Source organism: Bidens hawaiensis, unplaced genomic scaffold (genome assembly GCF_021521415.1).
Source record: "Bidens hawaiensis isolate Kalapana, Puna unplaced genomic scaffold, B.hawaiensis_p1.1 tig00050523_1, whole genome shotgun sequence".
NCBI classification, from domain to species: Eukaryota; Viridiplantae; Streptophyta; class Magnoliopsida; order Asterales; family Asteraceae; genus Bidens; species Bidens hawaiensis.
The window spans coordinates 80,070-103,262 of NW_027499041.1; the positions used below are offsets into that span (position 1 = coordinate 80,070).

The 23,193-nt window shown below is 35.0% G+C and overlaps 3 protein-coding genes and 2 non-coding genes across 5 annotated transcripts; 2 read left to right on the forward strand and 3 right to left on the reverse strand.

Moving 5' to 3' along the window:
- The first annotated feature begins 2,459 nt into the window (after positions 1-2,459).
- Positions 2,460-3,177, forward strand: LOC143598569 (protein S40-4-like). The gene has a single exon (XM_077076758.1). It carries the CDS (start codon positions 2,667-2,669, stop codon positions 3,108-3,110), a length of 444 nt encoding a protein of 147 aa, XP_076932873.1. The 5' UTR covers positions 2,460-2,666; the 3' UTR covers positions 3,111-3,177.
- Positions 3,178-7,200: 4,023 nt separating this feature from the next.
- On the reverse strand, positions 7,201-7,396 carry LOC143598575 (U2 spliceosomal RNA). The gene has a single exon (XR_013147135.1). It is a non-coding gene; the product is annotated as a U2 spliceosomal RNA (small nuclear RNA).
- Positions 7,397-8,486: 1,090 nt separating this feature from the next.
- On the reverse strand, positions 8,487-8,681 carry LOC143598574 (U2 spliceosomal RNA). The gene has a single exon (XR_013147134.1). It is a non-coding gene; the product is annotated as a U2 spliceosomal RNA (small nuclear RNA).
- A 3,585-nt stretch (positions 8,682-12,266) lies between these two features.
- Positions 12,267-17,295, forward strand: LOC143598571 (vacuolar fusion protein MON1 homolog). The gene is made up of 13 exons (XM_077076760.1): positions 12,267-12,957; positions 13,538-13,617; positions 13,804-13,875; positions 14,527-14,668; positions 14,752-14,873; positions 14,968-15,100; positions 15,181-15,272; positions 15,628-15,709; positions 15,865-15,929; positions 16,035-16,307; positions 16,399-16,490; positions 16,602-16,666; positions 16,958-17,295. Exons 1-13 carry the CDS (start codon positions 12,454-12,456, stop codon positions 17,051-17,053), a joined length of 1,818 nt encoding a protein of 605 aa, XP_076932875.1. The 5' UTR covers positions 12,267-12,453; the 3' UTR covers positions 17,054-17,295.
- A 1,550-nt stretch (positions 17,296-18,845) lies between these two features.
- LOC143598572 (CASP-like protein 5A2) lies at positions 18,846-22,437 on the reverse strand. Its single transcript, XM_077076761.1, has 3 exons — positions 22,034-22,437; positions 20,200-20,332; positions 18,846-19,236 (listed from the first exon to the last, which is right to left on the reverse strand). Exons 1-3 carry the CDS (start codon positions 22,243-22,245, stop codon positions 19,045-19,047), a joined length of 537 nt encoding a protein of 178 aa, XP_076932876.1. The 5' UTR covers positions 22,246-22,437; the 3' UTR covers positions 18,846-19,044.
- Positions 22,438-23,193: the final 756 nt, after the last annotated feature.

Below are 23,193 nucleotides of genomic sequence, written 5' to 3' on the forward strand. Positions count from 1 at the left end.
AACCAAGTAACTATAAGACAGGTGCGGGTACAGTGTTAAGGCAAAACCCTTCACATACCTAGCACCCGCAGGGAATTGACGCCAGGAATACCTTGGAAGTAAAGTAACCGTAAGACGAGCGCAGGTACAGTGTTAAGGCAAAACCCTTCACATACCTAGCGCTCCGCTGGGAATTGAAACCAAGAAGGATCTTCTGGGCAATGCTTGCGGAAACGGATATAACATCCCCGCATAGCGGGAACGTCGAGAACTACGTTGTTTGAAGCTCCAGGATGGAATTGGTAGTCTTAACATAATTGATCACTATGTTCAAAACTACCAAAACCTCATGGAGAATCCACACAAGTGGGACTCAACGCTCCTGACTTGCGAGGAGGTTACAGACCTACGCGCATCATACCCAAAGACCAAGCAGGAAACTCGGGAATTTCTGCAAGTGACAAGGACTTCCGCGGGAAGAATCCCCGTGGAAAACCTTAAAAAACCCTTTTCAAAACCCTTTGCTTAAGTCCAAAAGTTCACATCACTTTATTAAACACTCATGAGAAGAACATTGGACTGGGGGGACTTGAAGAGGCAGGTCCCAGCAAAGCCCAGTTGGACCCGCAAGACTCACCTAGAAGAGGGCCGTCTGCGCAGAAACCAACTGGATCCGCAGGACCAACCATGCTCAGAGACGTGACGTCCTTACGCGCAGTACGCAAGCTGGTCCCGCAGGAAATGCCTCCCGATGGTGAAGGACTCCGCCTGTTCCCGCAGCCTCGGATACAAGCCATCAGGGAAGGCCACCCGCGCAGCAAGGCTACACGCACAAGGCACTTAGCTCTCAATCACTCAGTGTCACCTGAAGGAATGAGCGAAGCCGGGAGCTATCCCGCACAAGGGCGGGAGGGGGAATACTCTCGCCCAAATAAGCCAGTCCGTACGATACAGGAAGATCTTCTGTACTGTACCTGACGAGGTATGGGAAAAAGATCTGACTAAAGATACGACAGCTTACTGACACAGTATGGCGAGCAGCATGCTCCTGTACTGTGTCACTATTAGCCGTTGCCTACTCACCAACTCTTGTCATAACACGTGCGTAGCCGGCAGTTGGTGGAAAAGGAATACTATACAGCAGGTCTGGTCATTATCAGCCGCTACCTACCCACCAACTACCAGCAGGGCACGTGCGTAGGCTACTGTTGGTGGAACAGGAACACTGTTGCAGCCGGCCATACCTCCTTGGAAACCTACCTTCGGCTATAAATACCACAAATGGTATGACCATCTCATCTTATCATATCTTATCACATTATCATCATATTATACCTGATATCTGCTCTAGCAATCTCTTAATATACTTTTATATTTAAAGAGCAATCTAGTCTGATTCTCACGCCGGAGGGTGGTCACAAGGAGGAACCCCCCCTTCTCAGTGACGAGCTCACGGTGTCTGTTTTGCAGGTTATCAGAATAACCATCTTCCAAGGGTCTAACCCCTCGTGGGAAACATCTATCTAACCCCCAGGTTACCAGTAATCTGCCCGGGGTCCGGTTAGTGTTTCTTCAATTTGACACTCTTTGATATAAAAATTTTCATGTTCATTGAAAACTTCAAATATGTTGAATTGTTGAGGTGAGAGGGCACATCTTGCAGTCACTTCACTGCCAGTTATATACTTTCGGCGTATATGGCGTTTGGAAGGGATTTTCTTCTATAGGAGTGGTTGGGCTTTCTTAAGACGAAGTCACTGTAACAATTTCATGTAATGTGAACGATACCGAAACTTATGATGTCTTTGCATTCACAATAGAAAACAATATTTTAAGATGGTTACTATTTTAAGACTTTAACCGGTTTTAAATGACTTTTAAGAGAAAAAAAATTAATAAAAAAATTTAATGTACTATTGTCTCCTTTAAATATTTAATGTGACATTTTTTAGTTTTTATTTGAAATTGACTTTCTAAAAAGTAGAAACTAAAAATGGTCATAATCCCACAAGATTGAAGGGTCTTCCACCTCTTCCTTTCTTACCTAGGGATAAGGATCTTTCGGGTTGACCCGACCCGTATCAACATATCAGACCAGAACTGAGACAACTAGATATAGCGGCAACAAGTAAATCAGGGGCCACAATGGTCAAGTCAATTAGCGACTGTGACAATATCGTGTTAGTGCTTAATGATAAACAGTGACAGCGATATAAAATTGTTTTGGTTTATCTTAATTAGAATATTGACATGTTATATAGCTTAAATTTAAATAAATTCAAACAAAAATTTAACTATTAAATTAAAAGCAAGCAAATCATTTATAGCCGATTCACCTTACTATCTCATTTTGCATTTCACATTCACCTTATTAACTTTCCTTTTCACATTTTAGAATTCAACACAACACTAATACACTATGACACATATAATGTTAAAAGAATGCTACCATTATGACCACACTTGTTTCCTAATAAATAACAAGTACCCATAATTGGAAAATATGTGGGGCGCAATAATAATAATAATAATAATAATAATAATAATAATAATAATAATAAACCTTTATCACCAACGACAAACCTTGCATGGAAAATTAAATTCAACAATAAAAAAAATAAAGTGACTCTATAAAAGCCCACACAACACAACACAACACAAGTACACAACTTATCAAATAAATATTAATGGCAACCTACACCGGTACACAAAACCACCGCCGGTACTTCTCCGGCGAAAAACCGGTTCATACGCCGACGTTCCAGACGTTCGAATTCACTGAATTCGACGTCTGGAACGTCGGGTCATCGCCCGAGCTTCACAAAACCTTGTCAAGTTCAAGAAAGTTGAAGAAACCGGTTCCTATGGAGAATCGAGCGTTGTCGGTCCCAGTCGATGTCCCGGACTGGTCAATGATATTAAAAGAGAAGCGAAAAGCGGGTAATGCCAACGGTGATGATTTTGATGAGGATTTATACGGTGGAGATGAGCTAATTCCGCCTCATGAGTATTTGGCGAGAGGCCGAATGGCGTCGTTTTCGGTTCAGGAAGGGGTTGGAAGGACATTGAAAGGAAGAGATTTGAGTACGGTTCGTGACGCGGTTTGGAAGAAAATTGGATTTGAAGATTGAAATCGAAATAAAATATGTTGATATATGTCTGAGTCCAGGTCACTAAGTTGGTTTCTTACCGACAGTGACATGGACTCAGACACGTATCATTGGATGATAGTTCATCCAGATTTTGCCTACACGGTCAATTAACGTGTTATAGTTTTTTTTTTTACTTTTAAACAATTTAGTTTTGCTATACAGACAGGACTTGTGACAGAGCTTGTTACCCGTTTATCTTTTATTTCTATACAAATTTTGTTTTCATTTTGGATTTTTAATTAAACCTTTCATTTTTTGTTGTGAAATTTGTCGGTAAAAACATTGGGAGGAAAATTTCAAAGCCAAAATTTGGTGAACAAGATTGGGTATTAGTGTAAACAAATTGACATTGAAATTATATGTTTACGGGCAACCGAATTATCATTGACTAATTCATGGCCAAACTAATAGTTGACTGTTGACCAAGTCTAATTTGGTTTTGTGATCAGGTTTATTGGATGGATTTTTACGTTTTGGTTACATCAGTTTTGATAAAAGAAATTTGAGCCAAACAGCTAACTATAAAACTGTAGATCCAACCTATTTTAACTTGTTTTCTTTTGCAAAATCAACTTTTTTGTGTTAAAAACTTCAAAATTAACAAAGATGACTTAGCAATACATCTATATAACTACCAAAGGCCATTTGGTCCACCAGAATAGTTTCCTTACCCTCGTCTAGAACAATTTGATTTGGGTTGAGACCAGATTAATAACGGTTCGAGTTGTCTAGAACAATTTGATTTAGGTTGTCGGGCTTTTGTTCTTCAAAAAAGTACACGGTTGCATCTTTTTAAAATGAATAGAAGTTCTATAAATAATAAAGTTACATGTGGTTAAAAGGGGTACGCTAATAATTAAAGTTAAAATGTCAGCTAAGATCAGACACAGAGTTGCATATTTCAAAAATAAAAAAAGTATATAAGTAATAAAAGTTAAAAACGATCATTTGGTTTATACTAAGGAGATGTTTGCTAGCATTTTAATGATTTTATTGCGGTTACTTGTTAATCAGGCGAAGGTAATGTGTTTGGTTTAGTTAATAGACACATTTTAATGACTAATAGAGTCTTTAAATGGGTAAGTTTTAGAAGCATATTAGCCAATTCAAAAACTTCTCAATCGGTCAGGGATCTACCTATCTTAATGGTTTATCACAAGGTTGACAAACAACCCTAAGAATGAAAATGGTGCATTAACAATTAAATTTAAATAGCATGTAAGATTAGGCGACTGCCTCCGAGTTTTGAAACTAAACCATTAAAGCGTCTAGCCATCGATACTGGATCTTTTGGATCTAAAACCGATCAACTTGTCTCAATTTAAACACAATCTATATAGTAAAAACGGTTTTAAAGCCAACTGTTTAACAAGTCCATCAATAAACCATTGTTATCAGACATCGGTTCAATAACAAAAATGAAGCACACCACTGATTACCTGAGCCCGGTCTATAACTGTTATTCTATACCGACTAGCTACTGGACGGTTTTTGATTCCAACAATCATTTATGTCCAATTTACACAGCCTTTTGACAAATTCCTTTGTGAAATAATTGAAATACAAATAGACAAATCGAAACATAGTACCAATTCAAATCAAGAAAACTAATTTTTTAAACAACTATTTAATAGCTAAATTATTTGATGATGGTATGAAAACAAACAAACGACACCATTGTTAATTGTTAATTATAGAAGTGGCTTATTAAATCTCCTCGCTGGATTTAGCTAATAACAATTCCATTTGTTGGATATCAATCCGATTTTAAAGAGTAACTTAAAGTTATGAAAACGATCATTTATATATTAAAAGTACACTGATCATTATTGATTTGTTATGATACTTTTTTTTATTTTATATTTTATTTCACCTATGGTGTTTAAAAACATAGCACATGGCAAATAGAATCCAATTTTTATGCTCCAGTTGTAAATGGTGCTTCAACCTATATTAGTATATTATTTTAAGAAATGTATTTAGGGAATCGGTTGATTTGGCTTGACATTTACCCTTACACTGCATTCTCGGGTTTAAAATAAAAGAAAAAGAAATGATAAAATTGGATAGAGAAGGAAATAAAAAGAAATTATATACTTAAAAGGCATTCTTAAGTTAAAATAAAATAATATGATAGAAAGTGTTTTACATTTTTGAGTTACATTGGAAGGAAAACATAGGAAAAAAAATTGTAACTTTACAATTATGTCCTCATAGCAACATGAAAAAGAGAATTAAGATAGCGTAAATTGATAATATTATAATGTGATATAAACTTTCCTTCACAATCCGGCCATATTTGGCAGAAAGTTTTGAAGGAAAAAATGCTTAACTTTTCCTTTAATCCTCTTTCTTTTCTTTTAATGAAAAAACTCAAGAATGAAAAAAGAAAAATTTTCTTATCTTTTTGTTTCCAATCCTTTAAATAAAAAACTCAAGAATGCAGTGTTAACGAAAATGGGTTAAAGACACCGGAAAATATAATGGAAATACGTCAAAGAGTCGAAAGTAGATGCATAATATTTTATATCACCTAGTTGTAAACATTAGGTGTTTATTAGAAATGTTCATAAAAAATTATAAAATAAATAAATAAACTCAACTTAGCTGATGTTTCGGAAAACCCAGCAAGTCCGGGAGGCACTACCGGTTGGTTAGGTATTGGATCGTACCTCTCTGGGCTGGCCGGTTTATACATAATACAAGTTATAACCCGGTTAACAGGTCGGGCTAGAATTTAACTTTTTTTTTTAGCCAGGCCATACACATTTTATCTAGCGTGAAAGGCCAACTTATCTCTTGGGCCAATACGTAGCACCATAATTTAAATTTTTTAAAAGAAACAACTAAAGTAAAAGGTTAAGCTTCAACCACTTGAGTTGTCAACTTGTTATTATCAAACATGTAACTAAAATTTGTAAATGGTCTATAATATAATCTATCATATAGTTTACATATATTATCATATCAACTTGTCTACGTTCACCTTTTTATAAGGATAATAAAGTATGTCTTTGTTTATGCAACTATAAAAGAAATTGCAAAACTATTATTCATGTAACCACACTGTCCCATGGGGTTCAATAATTTTTTTTTATATATGTGACTTTTTTTCAAACAAAACATGTAATTAAATATAAAAGTTAGAACCCAATATGTTTTCAAACTCATTAACTTACCGTAGGCCTATATAAACAAACAGACACGTTTCTCATTTAACCCAACTAAACCAAAAAGTATCTTAATGTGCAAACACATTTAGAAAAACCGAATATATATACACTGGGTTAATATTTTTTGGGGCCCGTTTTTTATATATGAGTTGTTGAGTTTATATTTGAAGGGTTATACTCGCCCAACGCCCCAAATTCTCCGAGACTCTTAACATGAATGCGTGAATTTGGCCAAAAGTCCAACACGAGGTTGTCTTGAATTTTCTCAAACCAATTCTTGAGGCAGTTGGAGCATCAAGGGCATGCTATAACGAAAATCTCTTGATCAAATCAACCTCGTGTTAATTTTGGCCTTTTGCATACATTCATTACCCTATAACCCAAAATGTACATGTTAATTACTTAATTATATAAAACATTTCACAGTACCTTAACCTAACTAATTATAAAGTTACTCGGACAATAACAGATACCATAACTAAGAAGTGTATGCGCAGGAACTAGCCTGACACAGTGACATATACAAGAAGCTAGATTAATTGTAAGTTTAAGGTATATGACACACATGCTCAAATCAAAATAACCTGTTGTATTATATGCTTTTGCCTGAATATTTAGGTCCTTAATGATATGAATATTCCCTAAACATAAAATATGAAAAAAGTAGTAAAAAAGTTGATATGATGTAATAAACAATCTCTAAAACCAAACAAACTAAGAAACATTAAACAAGATAACAGTCCATATTTAAATGCATATGTATAATGTATTCTCAAGCAGTACATTATGAAAAGTGCAGCTTGAAGAGTTGCATACATATGCTTCACAGCCATATAAATAATTAAACTATTTAACTATGTAAGCTATAAAATACAGTAACATAAAACTGTAAATTGGAGGGGCGCGCCAAGACAAGGATGCAGTACAACACCAAGGCGACGCTCAAAGACCCAAATAGCAAGCTATTGTAAATGGGTCTTTCCCCATAAATAATAAAATTAAAATCAAGTGAGCCAATGGCCCACATATGAGATACTAAACTGATAATAACAGATATTACACTTGATCTTAGCCAAAGGGCTGGGAAAGGATGGGCTGCTGTTTAAATGGGCATTTTTTCATCTTTGTATTATACACTCAGCTGATGTGGGATTGTGATTTACTTTAGCTTTTTGGTTCTCACCTCATTTAATACCAAGAACAATGCGAATTAATATCTACTAAACTGTGAAGATCACAACGTGTTCATCAAATAATCGACAGTCCACATCCATTTCTAGAGGTACCTGATTTCAATACTGAAGACGACGAGTTCACTCTATAAAAAACTAGATTCATTTGTATCAATATTTGAATATGTTTATCTTCTTCTCACCATCAACGAGTACTCCAAATATTAACCCCATATGGACATGTTAAGTTATACAAAATATTTGAAGTTACCTTAATCAAAATAAAATAAAAAAATACAACATGAGCTACCTTATTCAATTTCTTTTTCCAACTAAAGCCTAAAGGATAAAGAGATATGTAAGTGTTTAATCATGATCGTCACATGCATAGTCGTTGGATGTTGATCTGAAATTTCAAGCTAATATCAAAGAAAGAAGCGCAGTATGAATTCGTAAATAAGGCCATTTAGTACAGGAGGCCCAAAAACGACACCTCCTTCCTCATCCTTACTCAGCCCCGTTCTTAGAACGCTTTTAAACAAAAACGTCCATCATGCCCTCTCTCCTCCACATCATGCCATCTATACTCCAAATCATCCACCTCCACTAAAAACACCTTAAACCCGACTATTGTGTTGAATCTTAGGGAGATTTGGTGGGAGGATGCCATGATGCTGGGGACAGCATTAAAATTTGATCTTAGGATGACCCTTATGGTTAATATGTTGTCGTGGATTATCGATGAACAAGTAGCTGCAGCTGGAGCCATCATAAAGAGGAGTCCTCGTGTCCATGCACACCCCTACTTAACGCGTGTTAGTGTACTTTGTAAGCGGTTCATTTGTATAAGTACATAATTTCATTGCAGTACATAATGTCAATTTGTAAAATCTCCCACTTCATGTTATAAAAAAAGATATATTGCAGTTTGTATAAAATGTTAACAAACATCCAGACAGAAGACACAAAATTACATGCATTCTTTAAGCCATAAACACTAAACAGACTTGGATGGGTGCGCCAAACCAAGGTAGTTGTGAAACACCAAGGTGACGCTCAAAGACCTCAATAGCAAGCCAGTGTGATGAGCCTTTCCCCATAAAAATAAGATTAATATTAAGTGAGCCGATGGCCCACGTATTAGATATTAAACTAATAAGAACAGATACTACACTTGACTTTAGCCAAAAGGCCGAGAAAGGCATGCCTTATCTCTTCAAAGGCCGTGTTTTAAATATGCGTCCCTTTCATTTTGTATTCTCCATTTGGCCGATGTGGGACTTTGATTTACTTTTGCTCTTTTTGGTAGTTATCTCTCAAAATTTTATATCTAATAAAACCTAGTCATTAAACTGCAATTATAAATTAGTAATGCTGACTATTGTCCAATAAACTGCAATGATATCACACTCTTTATAAAGGCATCTTAATATAGTTTGAACATTATTATTATGTTATTGTTGAAGGAAATTTAAGTGGGATGCATGCAAATCATCAACTATAAACCGAATAATATGCAAGGAAGATCGAATTAGTTTTTGTGCTTTGGTTTTCTAAGAACCTGTATCCATTGGTTACATACAGAATTCGTTTTAAGTGCTAGAGAAAATTAAAATCAAACATGGTAAAATAACATAACATACCTACTTGATATATGTATAAGCAAATTATGAAAATTGTTGGCCCGATCGGCTAATATCCGACTCACTTAAGTTGAAGCAAGTTCGCCGGTTAATTCAACAATGGGTTGGTTAATTAGTGGACCGGTTTAATGTAACTTAGTCAACTAGATTGATTGGATTACGGGATTAGGATTAAACAAGTAGTTTTATCTTCTATCAGTTAGCTATTTGATTTGTGTTCAAATATGTTAGCTTAATTGGCGAGCAAGTTTGGTTAGTATACATAGATGATTTGAGTCATGAATTCATCAACAGAGAGTTGTAATAAGTTTTGAAACATTTTCTTATTAATACACGTGAGAGTTATTCAATATCTATGTTTTGTTCTATTCTTATATGAACGATCGGGGCTTGAAAAACAATGTCTATATACATGTAAGGAAGCAGGGCCGCCCCAACAGTGATACTAGGTAAAGCTAGGGCTTGAGAACCCCCCCCCCCCCCCATAAAAATAATAATAATAATAATAATAATAAATAAGGTATCCTTTTAAAATTTTTAAGTACTTATGTGTACGCAGTTTCAATATTAAAAACATATAATCGAAATGTATAGCAGTAGTATGCATTTCCCGAGTGGTTGAAGCTCTGGTTTTCCACTTTCTAAAAGCATTATTATGGCCATGTTCGACTCTTGTAAGAACCATTTTATGTGTTTTCTCAATATTAGTTTTTCATTTTCTTTCTAACTCTTTTTTATAGATGCATATAACTTGAATTTATATCATACATAAATCACGTCCATCCATTTTCTAAAATAATAGGGCAAAATTTTATATATAAAACACGACAATCGCTCGGTAAACTTAAAAATAGGATTATATATAAATGTGTGTATATACATGTGTGAGTATATATATAAATATTCCTTAAATTTGTATTGTTCATAAATCAAACTCCCTTTTTAAAACAAAAAATGGAAATTATGTAATTTCAATGTACAATCGCTCGGTAAACTTTAGAAATAAGAATTTTAAATTCTATAATTTCATCTCCCAAACTCTTGGTAAGGCCCTAAATTTTTCGTTTGCTTTAGGCCTCCAAAATATTTGGGCCGCCACTATAAGAAAGACGTGCAAGTTCCAATGATGCCACCTGCATGTTAAGCAGTGATACATTCGCTTTAAGTTACTCGATAATTTTGTTTCAAGTTCCAGTATTGACTCGATTATAACATGCGAAGCATATTATGATATTAGGCATCACAACAGTGAAAAAATGGTAACCAACCAGTTTCATGTACATAAGCAAAATTTACGGGAATTAATGCATGAAATGATGGCATGTATATCTAAATTCTTTTTTTATAATCTTCAACATTAAAAACAGAAAACAGAAATAAAAAAATTCAACACTGCATAATAACGAACGAGTGAGTAACCAACCATCCATCACATATTCACATTATATTAGTACAAGTATGAAGTATCAGATACCATAAGTATGTACCTTAATTTACCATTATAACCCAAAATGGACATGTTATTTATACAAAAATATTTTTAGTTACCTTAACCTGAATAATTATAAAGTTGATAAAAAAAAAAGAAAGAACAATAAGAGATGCCTTAATACAATGTTTTTTCCAACTAAAGAGATGTAAATTTGTAACCATATTCACTGCATGCGCGCGTAGTCATTTTAAGTTGATCTGAAATTTCAAACTTTTTTTAACTACAAATCTCTTACTCTTCCTAGGACTTGAACCCAGGACTCTTGGATAATTAAGAGGCTTTGACTCCGCTTGCATGGCCATTCCATGTTGATCCGAAATTTTAAACTAACATCAAAGAAACAAGCGCAATATGAAATTGTAAAAAAGTTCATTCAAAATAATAGAATTCAAGTGGTAATTAATAAAAAAAACATACCTCATTCTCCTCCCTTACTAACGTTTTCTTAAAGCCCGTCATATCCGCTCTCTCTCCTCCACATATTGCCATCTACTCCACATTATGCCTTTTCATTAACGTCATAAAACCCACTATTATGGATGCTAAGATGAATACATTACGTTGTTTCCTTGGAGTACCAGGAGCATCTCCGGGTTCCACAATTTCGTCTCCAAAAGTACCCCTAACAAATAAACAAAGTACATCATTTAAGGAATTCACTTCCATGAAACTTAATTGGTTACTGATTGTGCGCGAGTGTAAGAAGAAAGATGAATGATCGATTTCCATGGGTTAAGCCCCTAGTACATTCGGTTAGTTTTGAAACCAAGGTAAGAGTGCGATTTTATAAGAGACAATAGTTTAAACAAAATTAGAATGTGTTTCATGCTTAACTTCTCATATAGAAGGTAGGTAGGTATTTTCAGTTGTGGTCTAGTGGTAGCATCCTTGGGTTTCCCAGTAAAGAGTGGAGATCTAAGTTTGATCCTTACTCGTGTCACTTTTAATGGATTATGATAATGAAGGATTTGAGTTAGCCTTTGCAAGATTCAATTCTAATCTCAAACCTACCTGGATTTTCATCCCACCTTGTGTTACGCCAGAGAGTACTACTCTTGTGGTGTCACAACGACTGACAAAATGGTTTCCCGGGGAACGCTCAAACCAAACTCTGAAGCCAACGTCGGCTAGTTAAAACAACATAGTTTGCCTAGGATGGGGTGTTCAGAGTCGTATATTCGAAAGTCTAAAAAAAATTAATAATGATAAAAAAATTAAGAACTACTATAAAAAATATTTTGGATATCCGAAATATCCAAAAAAATTATCCAAAGCATCTGAAAATTATCCAAAAAATTAACCAAAGCATCTGAAAATTATCCAAAATATCCAAAAATTATCCGAAATGTATAAATAATATTTTATTATTTAATAATTAAAAAATATTTCGGATATCCGAAATATCTGAAAATTTTCAAAATCACTATCCGGGTCTGAATTATTCGAAAATTCGGATATTCGAATTTTTCGATAATTCAGATTCGGATTTTCGGATATTTAGGATACAGATTTTTTTGAGCACCCCTAAGAGTGGGATAACTCGATTCTTTAAATTTAAAGAGTGTGATAATCTGACACGCAAGAAAGAAAGTTGGGGTAAAAAGAAAAAGAAAATTGTAGGTAGGTATACATGGGGCATGAATAAATACAGTAGTAACCCTAGTGGATCCGTTTACCAAGAAGAGTTACCATACAGACCCGATGATCCATATTAGTCGGATCCTACTTTGGGAAGAACACCTCACCTAACTACCTTCTTTCTCATTCATTTCATTTTCATTTTCATTTTCATTTCCCCCAAATTAATTAAATTCAAAACCCTAATTCTCCAATTTCTCACCAATGACGTCCGATTCATCATCCTCCGACGAAGAACAAGAACCTAATTCCATCAACAACAACAATTCAATCGACACGTCACTAGACGCAATCGAAAATCAACTCTCTTCAATCTCATTCAACGAATTTACTCCCTCATCTTCCAATCACTATGACGTCACCGTCTCAGACATCACTAACGAGCCGTTGACGGAGAGCGTTACCGATACATTCAGGAACATTAATAATAATAACAATAATTCCATCGGTGAGAGTAGTTATACGAATAATCTGGAGGTGGAAGTGGAAGTGGAGGATGGAGCAATGTCAAGCCCTAGCAGCAGTGGATATGCTGGTGAGAGAGGAAGTAGTAGTGGTGGTGGTGGTAGTGTTACTAGTGTTGCTTCTCAAACTACTGATGGTATTAGGGAGATTAAAGATAACGGTGATTTGGTTGGGGATGATGGAGTTAATTCGGTCGAGAATTCACAAGCGCAGTGGGTTCGGGGTAATTGGCATGATGATGAGGTATTGTTCAGTTGTTATTGCATGCAGATTTTTGTTTGATTTGAATATTATTCCTTGTTTTGATAAATATGTTGATAGTACATGTATAAAGCTGTAGTAGGGGTGTGCACGGTTCGATTTTCGGCTAAAACAGATACTCGCCTTTGAATTTTTTGAAAATTGTTCGGTTTTTTGGTTTCAGTTTGGATTGATTTTGGTTTTTTGGTTTTGCCATTTTAGCTTGAAATTTTTGGGCCGGAAATTTATTTTTTTTGCCAAAATAATGAATTTGGACCTAAAGCATTTAATTATCATACATTTATACATTTGGGCTAAACTATTGAGTTACATATTTATTAGATTCATATAAATTAAGTAAAAAATGAAAATATATAAATTCGGTTCAGTTTTTTCGGTTTTTGTTACATGCAAAACAAAACCAAACCGTAAAATCGGTTTTTACCAAAACATAAGATCAGGCCGTTGGTTTTTGTTACGGCTTGGTTTTTTGAGTTTTTTGGGTTTCGGATCGGTTTTTTCGGTTTCATGCGCATCCATAATTGTCTTTAATGTATTTTAACTGATAATGGATGAAGTGCAGGATGATAATTCTATCTCTTGGAGGAAAAGGAAGAAACATTTCTTTATTTTGAGTCACTCTGGAAAGCCAATATATTCAAGGTATACACAGTTCTTACCATTTTGAAATAAAGGATTCATTCAAATGAAATCTATTCACATTAGTCGATTTTGTTTATGAGATGGTAATTAGTATGATTTGCTTCAAATCAGTTTGCATGAATCATATATGGTATTTTTATTACAACACTTGACATATGTTATTTCTCTTTTAAATTTGGTTTCTAGATATGGAGATGAGCACAAGCTAGCAGGATTTTCAGCAACTTTGCAAGCTATCATTTCCTTTGTGGAAGATGGGTAAATATCTTAGCATTTATTGGCAATGCAACTTTACTATCTAATTTTCGTTACAAATGCGAAGTCAAAGACTCCCAACAATTTGGTTATAGCTATAGTATTCAAATAATAGTTAATTTATGTATGTTTTGGAAATTAGTTATGATCATCAACTTAATTAGTAGATGTTTGAAAGAAAAGTAAATGAATTTTAGAAAGACATTTAAATTCATGTAGATCATGTCTTTGCACAGTTCACCTTTCTTTTGATAAAACTCGTTTTTTTTTATTTGGAATTTTGTCAACATGATCTGTAATATTAATTAAACGGCCCTGAATACAGATCATGTCTTCACACGATTTATCTTACTAAACTCTTTGGATTCTACCCTAGTAGTTGAATCACAGACTCACAGTAACATTGTCTTACAGTAATCGATGGTAATCAATAATGCATATAGTTCAAAAGGCAGCTGAAGAGACATATTAGTAAGCATTTAAAACAAATAAATAACCAATGTCAAAAACTAGAGTTAAACCAAAGAAACGATAATAAAGATGTCATGCATTCCTATAAATACGCCTAAGATGCATACGGGTGTATTTTAAGCACACAAATGACGTATGTAATTTGCACTTATCATTACATATTTACTTTTTTTAATCTCTCAGGGGAGATCGTGTCAAATTGGTTAGGGCAGGAAAACACCAGGTGGTTTTTCTAATTAAAGGACCAATTTATCTGGTTTGCATAAGCTCTACAGAAGAACCTTATGAATCACTACGAGGGCAACTTGAGCTTCTTTATGGTCAGGTAAAGTTACTTTACTACCCTTCGGTTTGTCTGAAATGTTTATCACATACTTGTACATCATTATATGATTGACATTAATGCAGATGATACTTATACTTACAAGATCTGTTGATAGATGTTTTGAGAAAAATCCAAAATTCGACATGACTCCTTTGCTCGGAGGAACCGATTCTGTTTTCTCTTCACTCATTCACTCATTCAGCCGGTTTGTTTTCTTTGCTTTGATCAACTTATTATCGAAAGATGTCATGTATTATAATTTCATATAAAAGTTTTTATGATTTAACTATATGTATCAGGAACCCTGCTACTTTTCTTCACGCATACACTTGTCTTCCTCTAGCTTATCCTACAAGGCAAGCTGCCGGTGCTATTTTGCAAGATGTTGCTGATACAGGAGTCGTTTTCGCAATATTGATGTGCAAAGATAAGGTTTTTACAGCGTTGCTTATACACCTACAAAAAATTAGTAAATTTATATTCTTGTTAAGTTTAATTAGAGGTAAATGCAGGTTGTTAGTTTGGTGGGCTTGCAGAAATCATCACTTCATCCTGATGATATGTTGCTGCTGGCTAACTTTGTCACGTCATCTGAATCATTCAGGCAAGTTTATTTCTTTTTATCTTCTTTATGTCAATCGTGTCGCAACCCGTTTTTTTTATTCGTGTAAATGCATCAACCCTAACTTGCACACACTTAAGATCATGTAACCCGAACATGGCCTGTTAACCCAATTATCTAAACAGTTTGGCGGGTAATAACCAAGCTGTAAATGTGTTTATTGGGTTGGTGGATTGTTTGAATGGGTCGTAAGTGGGTTAGTGGGTCGACCTATTTAATTGAACGGGTTAAACAAGTTACCGCAAACCTGAGCCGGTTTTTTAAACGTGCTAGGTGTGCGCTAACCCAAAACCTGATTTACAGTACTGACATTGCTAAATATGTAACTGTATTGCAGGACATCTGAATCTTTTTCGCCGATATGTTTGCCAAGATACAACCCTATGGCATTTCTATATGCTTATGTTCATTATCTTGATGTGAGTCAATTACAACTTTCTATAAAATTATCCTCTCACAAGTTAAATGCTTACATAACGCAATCTTGTTAATTTGTGTTATTAGTTATTACATTGTGTTTTTCTACAATACTATATGGGAGATTAAGTGAGTTCAGCATCATATATATTTACAGGCTGATACGTATTTGATATTGCTCACGACAAGTTCTCAAGCGTTTTTCCATCTTAAAGAATGCAGGCAAGTGTTTCTTCTCTTAGTATAATAGTATATATTAAAATATCATTCTTTGTAATAAAGTCATGATGATTATCCTGTCTAATTCATTCGAACTACTGTTCATAGGATACGAGTTGAAACGGTCCTATCAAAGTCAAATGTTCTAAATGAAGTTCAAAGGTCCATGTCACAAGGAGGCTTGCGTATTGACCAATTACCCGTTGACCCATCTGCTCGATCCGGGTCTTTCCATTTAAATCAAAGACGACCACCTGAAACGGTTGTGGGTGTAGGCGGTCCAGCTGGACTTTTGCACTTCATATATCGCAGCATTTATCTAGATCAATATGTATCTTCCGAGTTTGCCCCTCCAATCACAGAACCCAAACAACAGAAAAGGTTTTTGTTTTTGCTAAATTCCTCGTCACCACTTACTCTGATTATATTTTCTGCTTTTGACTAACAGTTGTCTTTTTTTATCTTTTTGTAGATTGTATAGAGCATACCAGAGACTTTATTCTTCAATGCATGATAAAGGGTTGGGCCCTCATAAAACACAGTTCAGAAGAGATGAAAATTATGGTAAAGTATTCTTATATATCAGATTCTAGCAATTTTGTTTGTAAATTTACAGAAGGTATTTCTTGATTAATGTTGGTATTAAAATTACAGTTATTTTATTCTATTATGCAGTTTTACTGTGCTGGGTTACACAAGATTTTGAACTTTATGCAGCTTTCGATCCCCTTGCAGATAAGGTTAAATTTTTTTCTGATGGATAATTTTATAATGTCATAATCACCAAACAAAAAATCACAATATCAAATATACCAATTTTCAAGTTTATGACATTCGCACCCTTCATTATGGAAGCGTATGGAATGTAAGGCAAAAGAGAAGGGTATAATACTCATATTATAAAATTTTTATAATTTTTCAGGGTGTGTGATTTTTTAGGGTAAGTATGTTATTGTGCAAGTCTACATGATTTTATAGGGTAATTTATATTTGCAACTTATAACTGAAGTTTGGTAAGTTAATTTTTGTAGAGTGTGGCGATACGGATATGCAACAGGGTGTGTCAGTGGGTGAAAGATGTGGAAAATGAAATATTTTTGTTGGGAGCAAGCCCTTTTTCATGGTGATAATCTCCTGAATAGCATAATGTGTTGTGCCTCTGTTTTTGTTTTTTGTTCTTTTAGTGTAACGGTATTTGGTACAAAAACCGACAAAAATAAATAGCTAAGTGTTCGTATATCTTTTAGTAAGAAACATTACACTTGTACCTTGTACTTACATACCGACTGGAAATGTATACTCTGTTTCGCTGGTCTGGTAGATGACCGGTTTTTCTGATTTTAATGGATTTTAAGTCTGTGATTACTTATTTTTAAGTGTATATATTATGCCTGTATGGTCATGAGTATCTTCACGTAGTCACAAATGCGAATTCCGTAACTAGAATTTGTGGGTGATGGTCAACGAGATTAGTGCCAGACTTATTTTGTGAACTCCAGCCATCACGTTAAGGCTGTTCACTATGGAGGGGCTTTAAAGCCCCTTTACGTCATTGCCATGTAAAAATTGGGGCTTCGAAGCCCTTCTCCATAACGTCCCACTGTAGTTTAAAGCCCATTGAGCGCCCCAAAATATATGTGTGTATGAGAGAGGGAGGGGGGGGGGGGGGTAAAAAGCATGATGACGCCAGTCGTTCCAAAGCCGCCCAGCCCAATACCCCCCCCCCCCCCCGGATGCCCCTCTACGGTGTTCCCCTAAAAAGGCACCCATAGCGAGCTGTCTAATGGCTTTTACACTTGCATTGTTCGGACATGAACAACCATATTGGTGGCTTTGAACTCGTGTTAAAATGTATCGTATGGATTAAAATTCGGTAATGGCTTTGCTAATGCGTCGCTTAGATAAGAGCTGGCCATGTTAAGGACTTTGTTCATGCATCTTTTGAATCAAAAGCGAACATCAACAATCACTTTTACAGTTTACTAATGAACATCATTCACACAAATATGCATTGAACATTGATTCTACTTTCACATGTAATCAAATTTGTGCATCTTAAGTTTTATATCCGTGTTGTGTGTCCACGGTAGTGTACAAAACCAACAAAAATAAACAGCTATAACGTATTTTTGCGTAGCTTTAGTAAGTACATTACATGTGTACCTCGTACACTCTCGCTGCAAATTCATACTTCGTTTTTCCAGTCCAATGTCCCATCAAATCCCTGTTTCCAAGTCTGGTCTGGTACAAGCGTTACCATGCTAAAAATTTCAAGTCGAAATTACTAATTTTCAAGTGTACTATACCTCCACAGTCACGTTAGAGTAAATTCAGAGAAATAAACGTGAATCTGTAATTAGAATTCGCCTGTGAAGATCGACAATCAGATTGTAACCATCACACTAGTGGCTTTGCCACATGGGGTGTCGTCTGGGTCAGGATTAGACATCAGCAGCTGTATTAATACCATATTAATGGCTTTGTACTCATGTACGGTTCGGATCAAGAGTGATCATCAGGACGATTCTTATCAGTGCATTGTTTAAATCAAGATTCAACCACATTAACGCTTTTTAATCATGTATCGATCGGGCAAGAGTGAACATCAGCAGCCACTTTTGTTAATGCATTGTTTGAATCAAAAGTGAACATGTTCATCTCATCGATCTCATCTTTAGCGAAAACGTTCTTTAAATCCATTTCCACATTTACACAAATTTGTGCATCTTGTTTTTATACTCTACATATGAACTATAGATATCGTGGCTATACACGTGGATATGAAATTGTTATTATCATCAAGTTAAAATCTACAAAGAAAAACTGTTTTATCATTGAAGCTATATAATACTACGAAAAATGACTACTTTGATCAAATTCGTTATATTAGTTACCGACAAACATAATGTGTAGAATTGTCGAGATAAACACAAACTTTACTATGTGGAAGAATTCAAATTTAAAAACTAAACACGCGTATATACATCAATGAGCCCACGACATCAGCGTGATTCTTTCTTTATAAAAACCAATAAAAACAACACAAACTACACAGAGAAACACGAATGGCGGGATGATGACAAAAACAGTGTTTTAAATTGACAGTTTTATTTAACAATTACCGAGACGACAACGACCAAAAGTTGAGAAGAAAGGAGGGCAAAGCAGTAAACCAGCTAAGGAAAGCCATAGCAGTAGCGGTCTCAAACTGCTTGCAATGATTTTGAGAACACAAACCGAGATCATTACCGATAAGAACTGTAATACCAGCAGATGCACATGCTGCTGCAAATGTAAGAGTTGATGTCACCTGAAAATTAAAGACAATGGTTTTAAACTTAATGAATCATATATATTATATCATATTTTTGCAACCAAATAATTAATATCAGATACTCCTATTTAAAGGACTTAAATTTAATATTTGCCCATTTCGTTTAATACAGGATACAATATGACAGCCATACCCTTCTCTTTCTCCTTATACTCCAAACACTTCGTATCCTAAAGCAAGTATTAAGCGAAGGGTATATATGTCATAAATTCCAAATGGCGATATCTGATAGGGGTGCGCATGAAACCAAATAACCGAACCAACCCAAACAAAAACCAACAGTTTGGTTTTATGTTTTTGTGAAAACAAAACCAAATTCATGTATTTTCATTTTTTATTTTGAATTATAAGTCATTAAAAAGAATTTAATAAATAGTGTAACCCAAATATTTTAGCCAACATGTATAATAATTAATTAATTATTGAACAAAAAGATTCAGTCCCAGATTTATTATTTTGGCCCAATTTTTCTGGCTCAAAATTTTCTAGTCCAAAATTCAAATGGCACAAACTGAAAACCAAAACCGAGTGATTTTCAAAATTCAAAAATCAGAATTTTGGTTTTTGGTTCGGCTTGAGTCCAACACCGACCCATGCACACCTCTATCCAATTTTATGATTATTTCTTATTGAGTTAATGTGATATTATACCAAGTTTAAAAAGGTGAAATGAGTCTGAAGTCATCTTAACTGTACTTAGATATAAAAAAATCTCTGAATCGCTTTTATTAAATTCAAATAAAATAAAGCAAAACCGCTTAATCTGACATTTTGACTTCTCCTATAGCTAAATCGTGAACTAGACATGAGACAGCGAAAATACTGTTTATTATTAATTTAGGAGTTAACAAGGCCTATGTGAAGCGTATATTATTTGAAGGTAAACGGCATACAATGATCAATCTCAATACTAAAATAATCAGCAGTGATTAATCTTACCCCATCACCGATAGAAAAGAGACTAACAACTCTATAATTCTGCAACGTCCGACCAACCAAAAGTGCATGTATGTCGAGAATAGCAAGTGATAAGCTCCACATACTCTGAAGAGCAACAGCAGCAACAAGGTAGCTGACATGGCAAACAATTAAAAGATTTTAATTCAACAATAACTCAAGAATACATATATATAGAAAGTAATGTGCAGAATACTCATAAAGTGCTATATCTAAAGCAATCATTTTTATTTGATGAAACTTACACACTAATTCTCTAATAGTCCATATAACCAGTCTTCCTCTGCTTCTAGCATCTAACTAAATTTAAGGATTCACCGTACTACAGGAGTATTAAATGTCACATTTCTCTATCTTAATCACAATAATAATTAAAGATTTTCAAATGGCTATGTCTTCCCCTACCGTAATCATCATTAATCACCATAACCTTAATTAGGTTCTTGATTAGATTATTGCAAAAGCAAAGCAACATCCATGCTAACATTCAAAAAACTCACTTGATTAGACTTTTCATTATACTCAACCACCTGTGGTGATTTCATTATATAAACTCTAATCAAGTGACAACTATGAACATTGGCAAAGATGTTACTCCAGCAACAATCCTATCAAAAACCACTAGTCAAGATTATGGTGATTAATCATAATTGCGCTAGGGAAAAACATAGCCTTTTATCAATCATTATTTACTATTGTGATTATGGGTAAAATTTACTAAAATTAATTTTATTCGATGCAACTTACACGCTAATAGTTCATATAATTAGTCTTCCCTTGCCTCTAGCATCAGAATTAGGTATTTACAGGAATCTTAAATGTCACTTTTCTCCATCTTAATCACAGTCATAAGTTCATAAATATGTCCACCCCTACCAAAAGTCCAAAACTATGTTTAATCTCCATAATTTAAATTAATTGGCTCTTGATCTTATTATTGCACTGGTAACACCATGCGACCATTCACTGCACAGCATCCTCTTAACTAATATTTTCATAATGAAATTAACATCAGTGATTAAAATACTGTTGTTTTCCATTCCAGATGCTTCTCTCTCATTTAGGATGAGCATCTTGTACCGAACATCGTTACCGACTTACCTTACCGAACTGGTATCGACAGAACGCAATCGGTATCGGTACTCGTTTTCATGTTTTTAGTATTGGTACACTTCGATGTCGGTATTTTTAATGGTACCAGTACCAAGTCAAAAAAACGGTATGGCATTTGGTATATGGTGTCACTCGTTTTCGGTACAGTACCGGTCCGATCTCAAATCTACTCTTATTCAATCAAACAGAATAAATACTCTTGTCACAGTAGCTATCACAATATCAACTAAGTTTCCTAACACAGCTCCAATATCCAGCTTAATTTTCAAATTCCGAAGCTAAATCAATCAGCGACATAATTCTAGAACACAAATGATGTCTCTTTACTAACGAATTTTGAATACTCTCTCATTTAGAAATTAGCACTTTTTACCAAATAAGTACTGTTTACCACACCGAACCGATACAGACTAAACAGAATGTATTCAGTTGGTATCGGTACCCTACTGCTTCGGTAATTTCAATGAAACTGGTACCGATCAGTATTCACTATTCAGTATATAATATATCACTCGTTTTTGGTATCGGTATCTTGAGTACGATATACTGGTATGAAACCGATCTCATCTCTACTCTCTAAATTTCCTAATACAGATCCAATCTCCAACTTAATTACACAATCCAGCACCTAAATCTATCAACAACTACTTTCACTAATACCTAACAATAAAATCACAAAAATAAATCAAATCAAAGCAATTACCAGAAGGCAGTAACTGAGGGAAAATCAGAAGTTGAAACCATAACCGCAAGCGAAACGACGGCGTACGCGAACTGAAAAAACCTCAAGCTAAGGCCGCCGATGGTTGCCGGCATGCCTTGAATAACCTTCATCCTCACTCTCGCCGGACGGCCGTCGGGCGGCGGTAACGGCGGAGCTTCAACCGGATGCACTGACGGATGGCTGACGCTCATGTTCCAACCACCACTGCCTGGAACGACGTCGTTTTGTGATTTTGGAACTACCTAACATTATTATTATTATTATTATTATTATTATTATTAATTGTTATTATACAGTGGATCTATAGGTTGGCTTTTGTTAGGTTAGGTGTAATAATTTGGAGATTTAACGGTGTGATTGGATTGATGAATCGTGTGAATTTGGAACAGTGACTGATTCGATTTGTTGTTTGTCAAGTGGTGTCACGCTAATTGTGATTTTACTGATTTAGTTGTTACAACTTACATACCATCAATAGATACTAGCTTAGTTAATACCGAACAAAATGATGCAATTACAATATTGAGAAATGTAAGCGGATAACAAATTGCGTAGTCACTCGTTTTGACTGACAAAATCGATCCTACTAAAAACAAAGTTATAATTCTTTGGTTCTTTGGTGTCGATAAGTTACTGTGCACGACCCGCTGAACTCTTTTTATAAATGTAGTGGCTTCGAGGGTAGATGACTCGGATGTATCAAAATCAAAAGGATGAAGATGTGTTGATTCTCAGCACATCTCCGTATGGTCGTGATCGTGCATGGTTATGAACATAGCAGCACCCATGATGTCTCTACTTGGGTCGGGGGACGTCTCGTCAGTGTTATTGTTTATGAGCTTTTAGAGACGTTGCTAACCTTTTGTCTTTTCTTGATTGTTGAGTTCCAAAAGTTCTTTATCTCATTATCTGTCCTTCCGGGAAGACGAGATGCTATTTGAGACCACCTGAATTTTTGTACATAATAAGTAACATGCCGTCAACAACACATTGAAAGGAATTGTGCCTAATGACATATAATTTCCAGGGCTCGGTTTGACAACTTGGTCATTAACAGCTTTGATTCATAAAACTATGTAACATAGTAATATCTATCATTTCTTATATGGGACCCTTTTAATTCTAGTGTTAGATAAGTT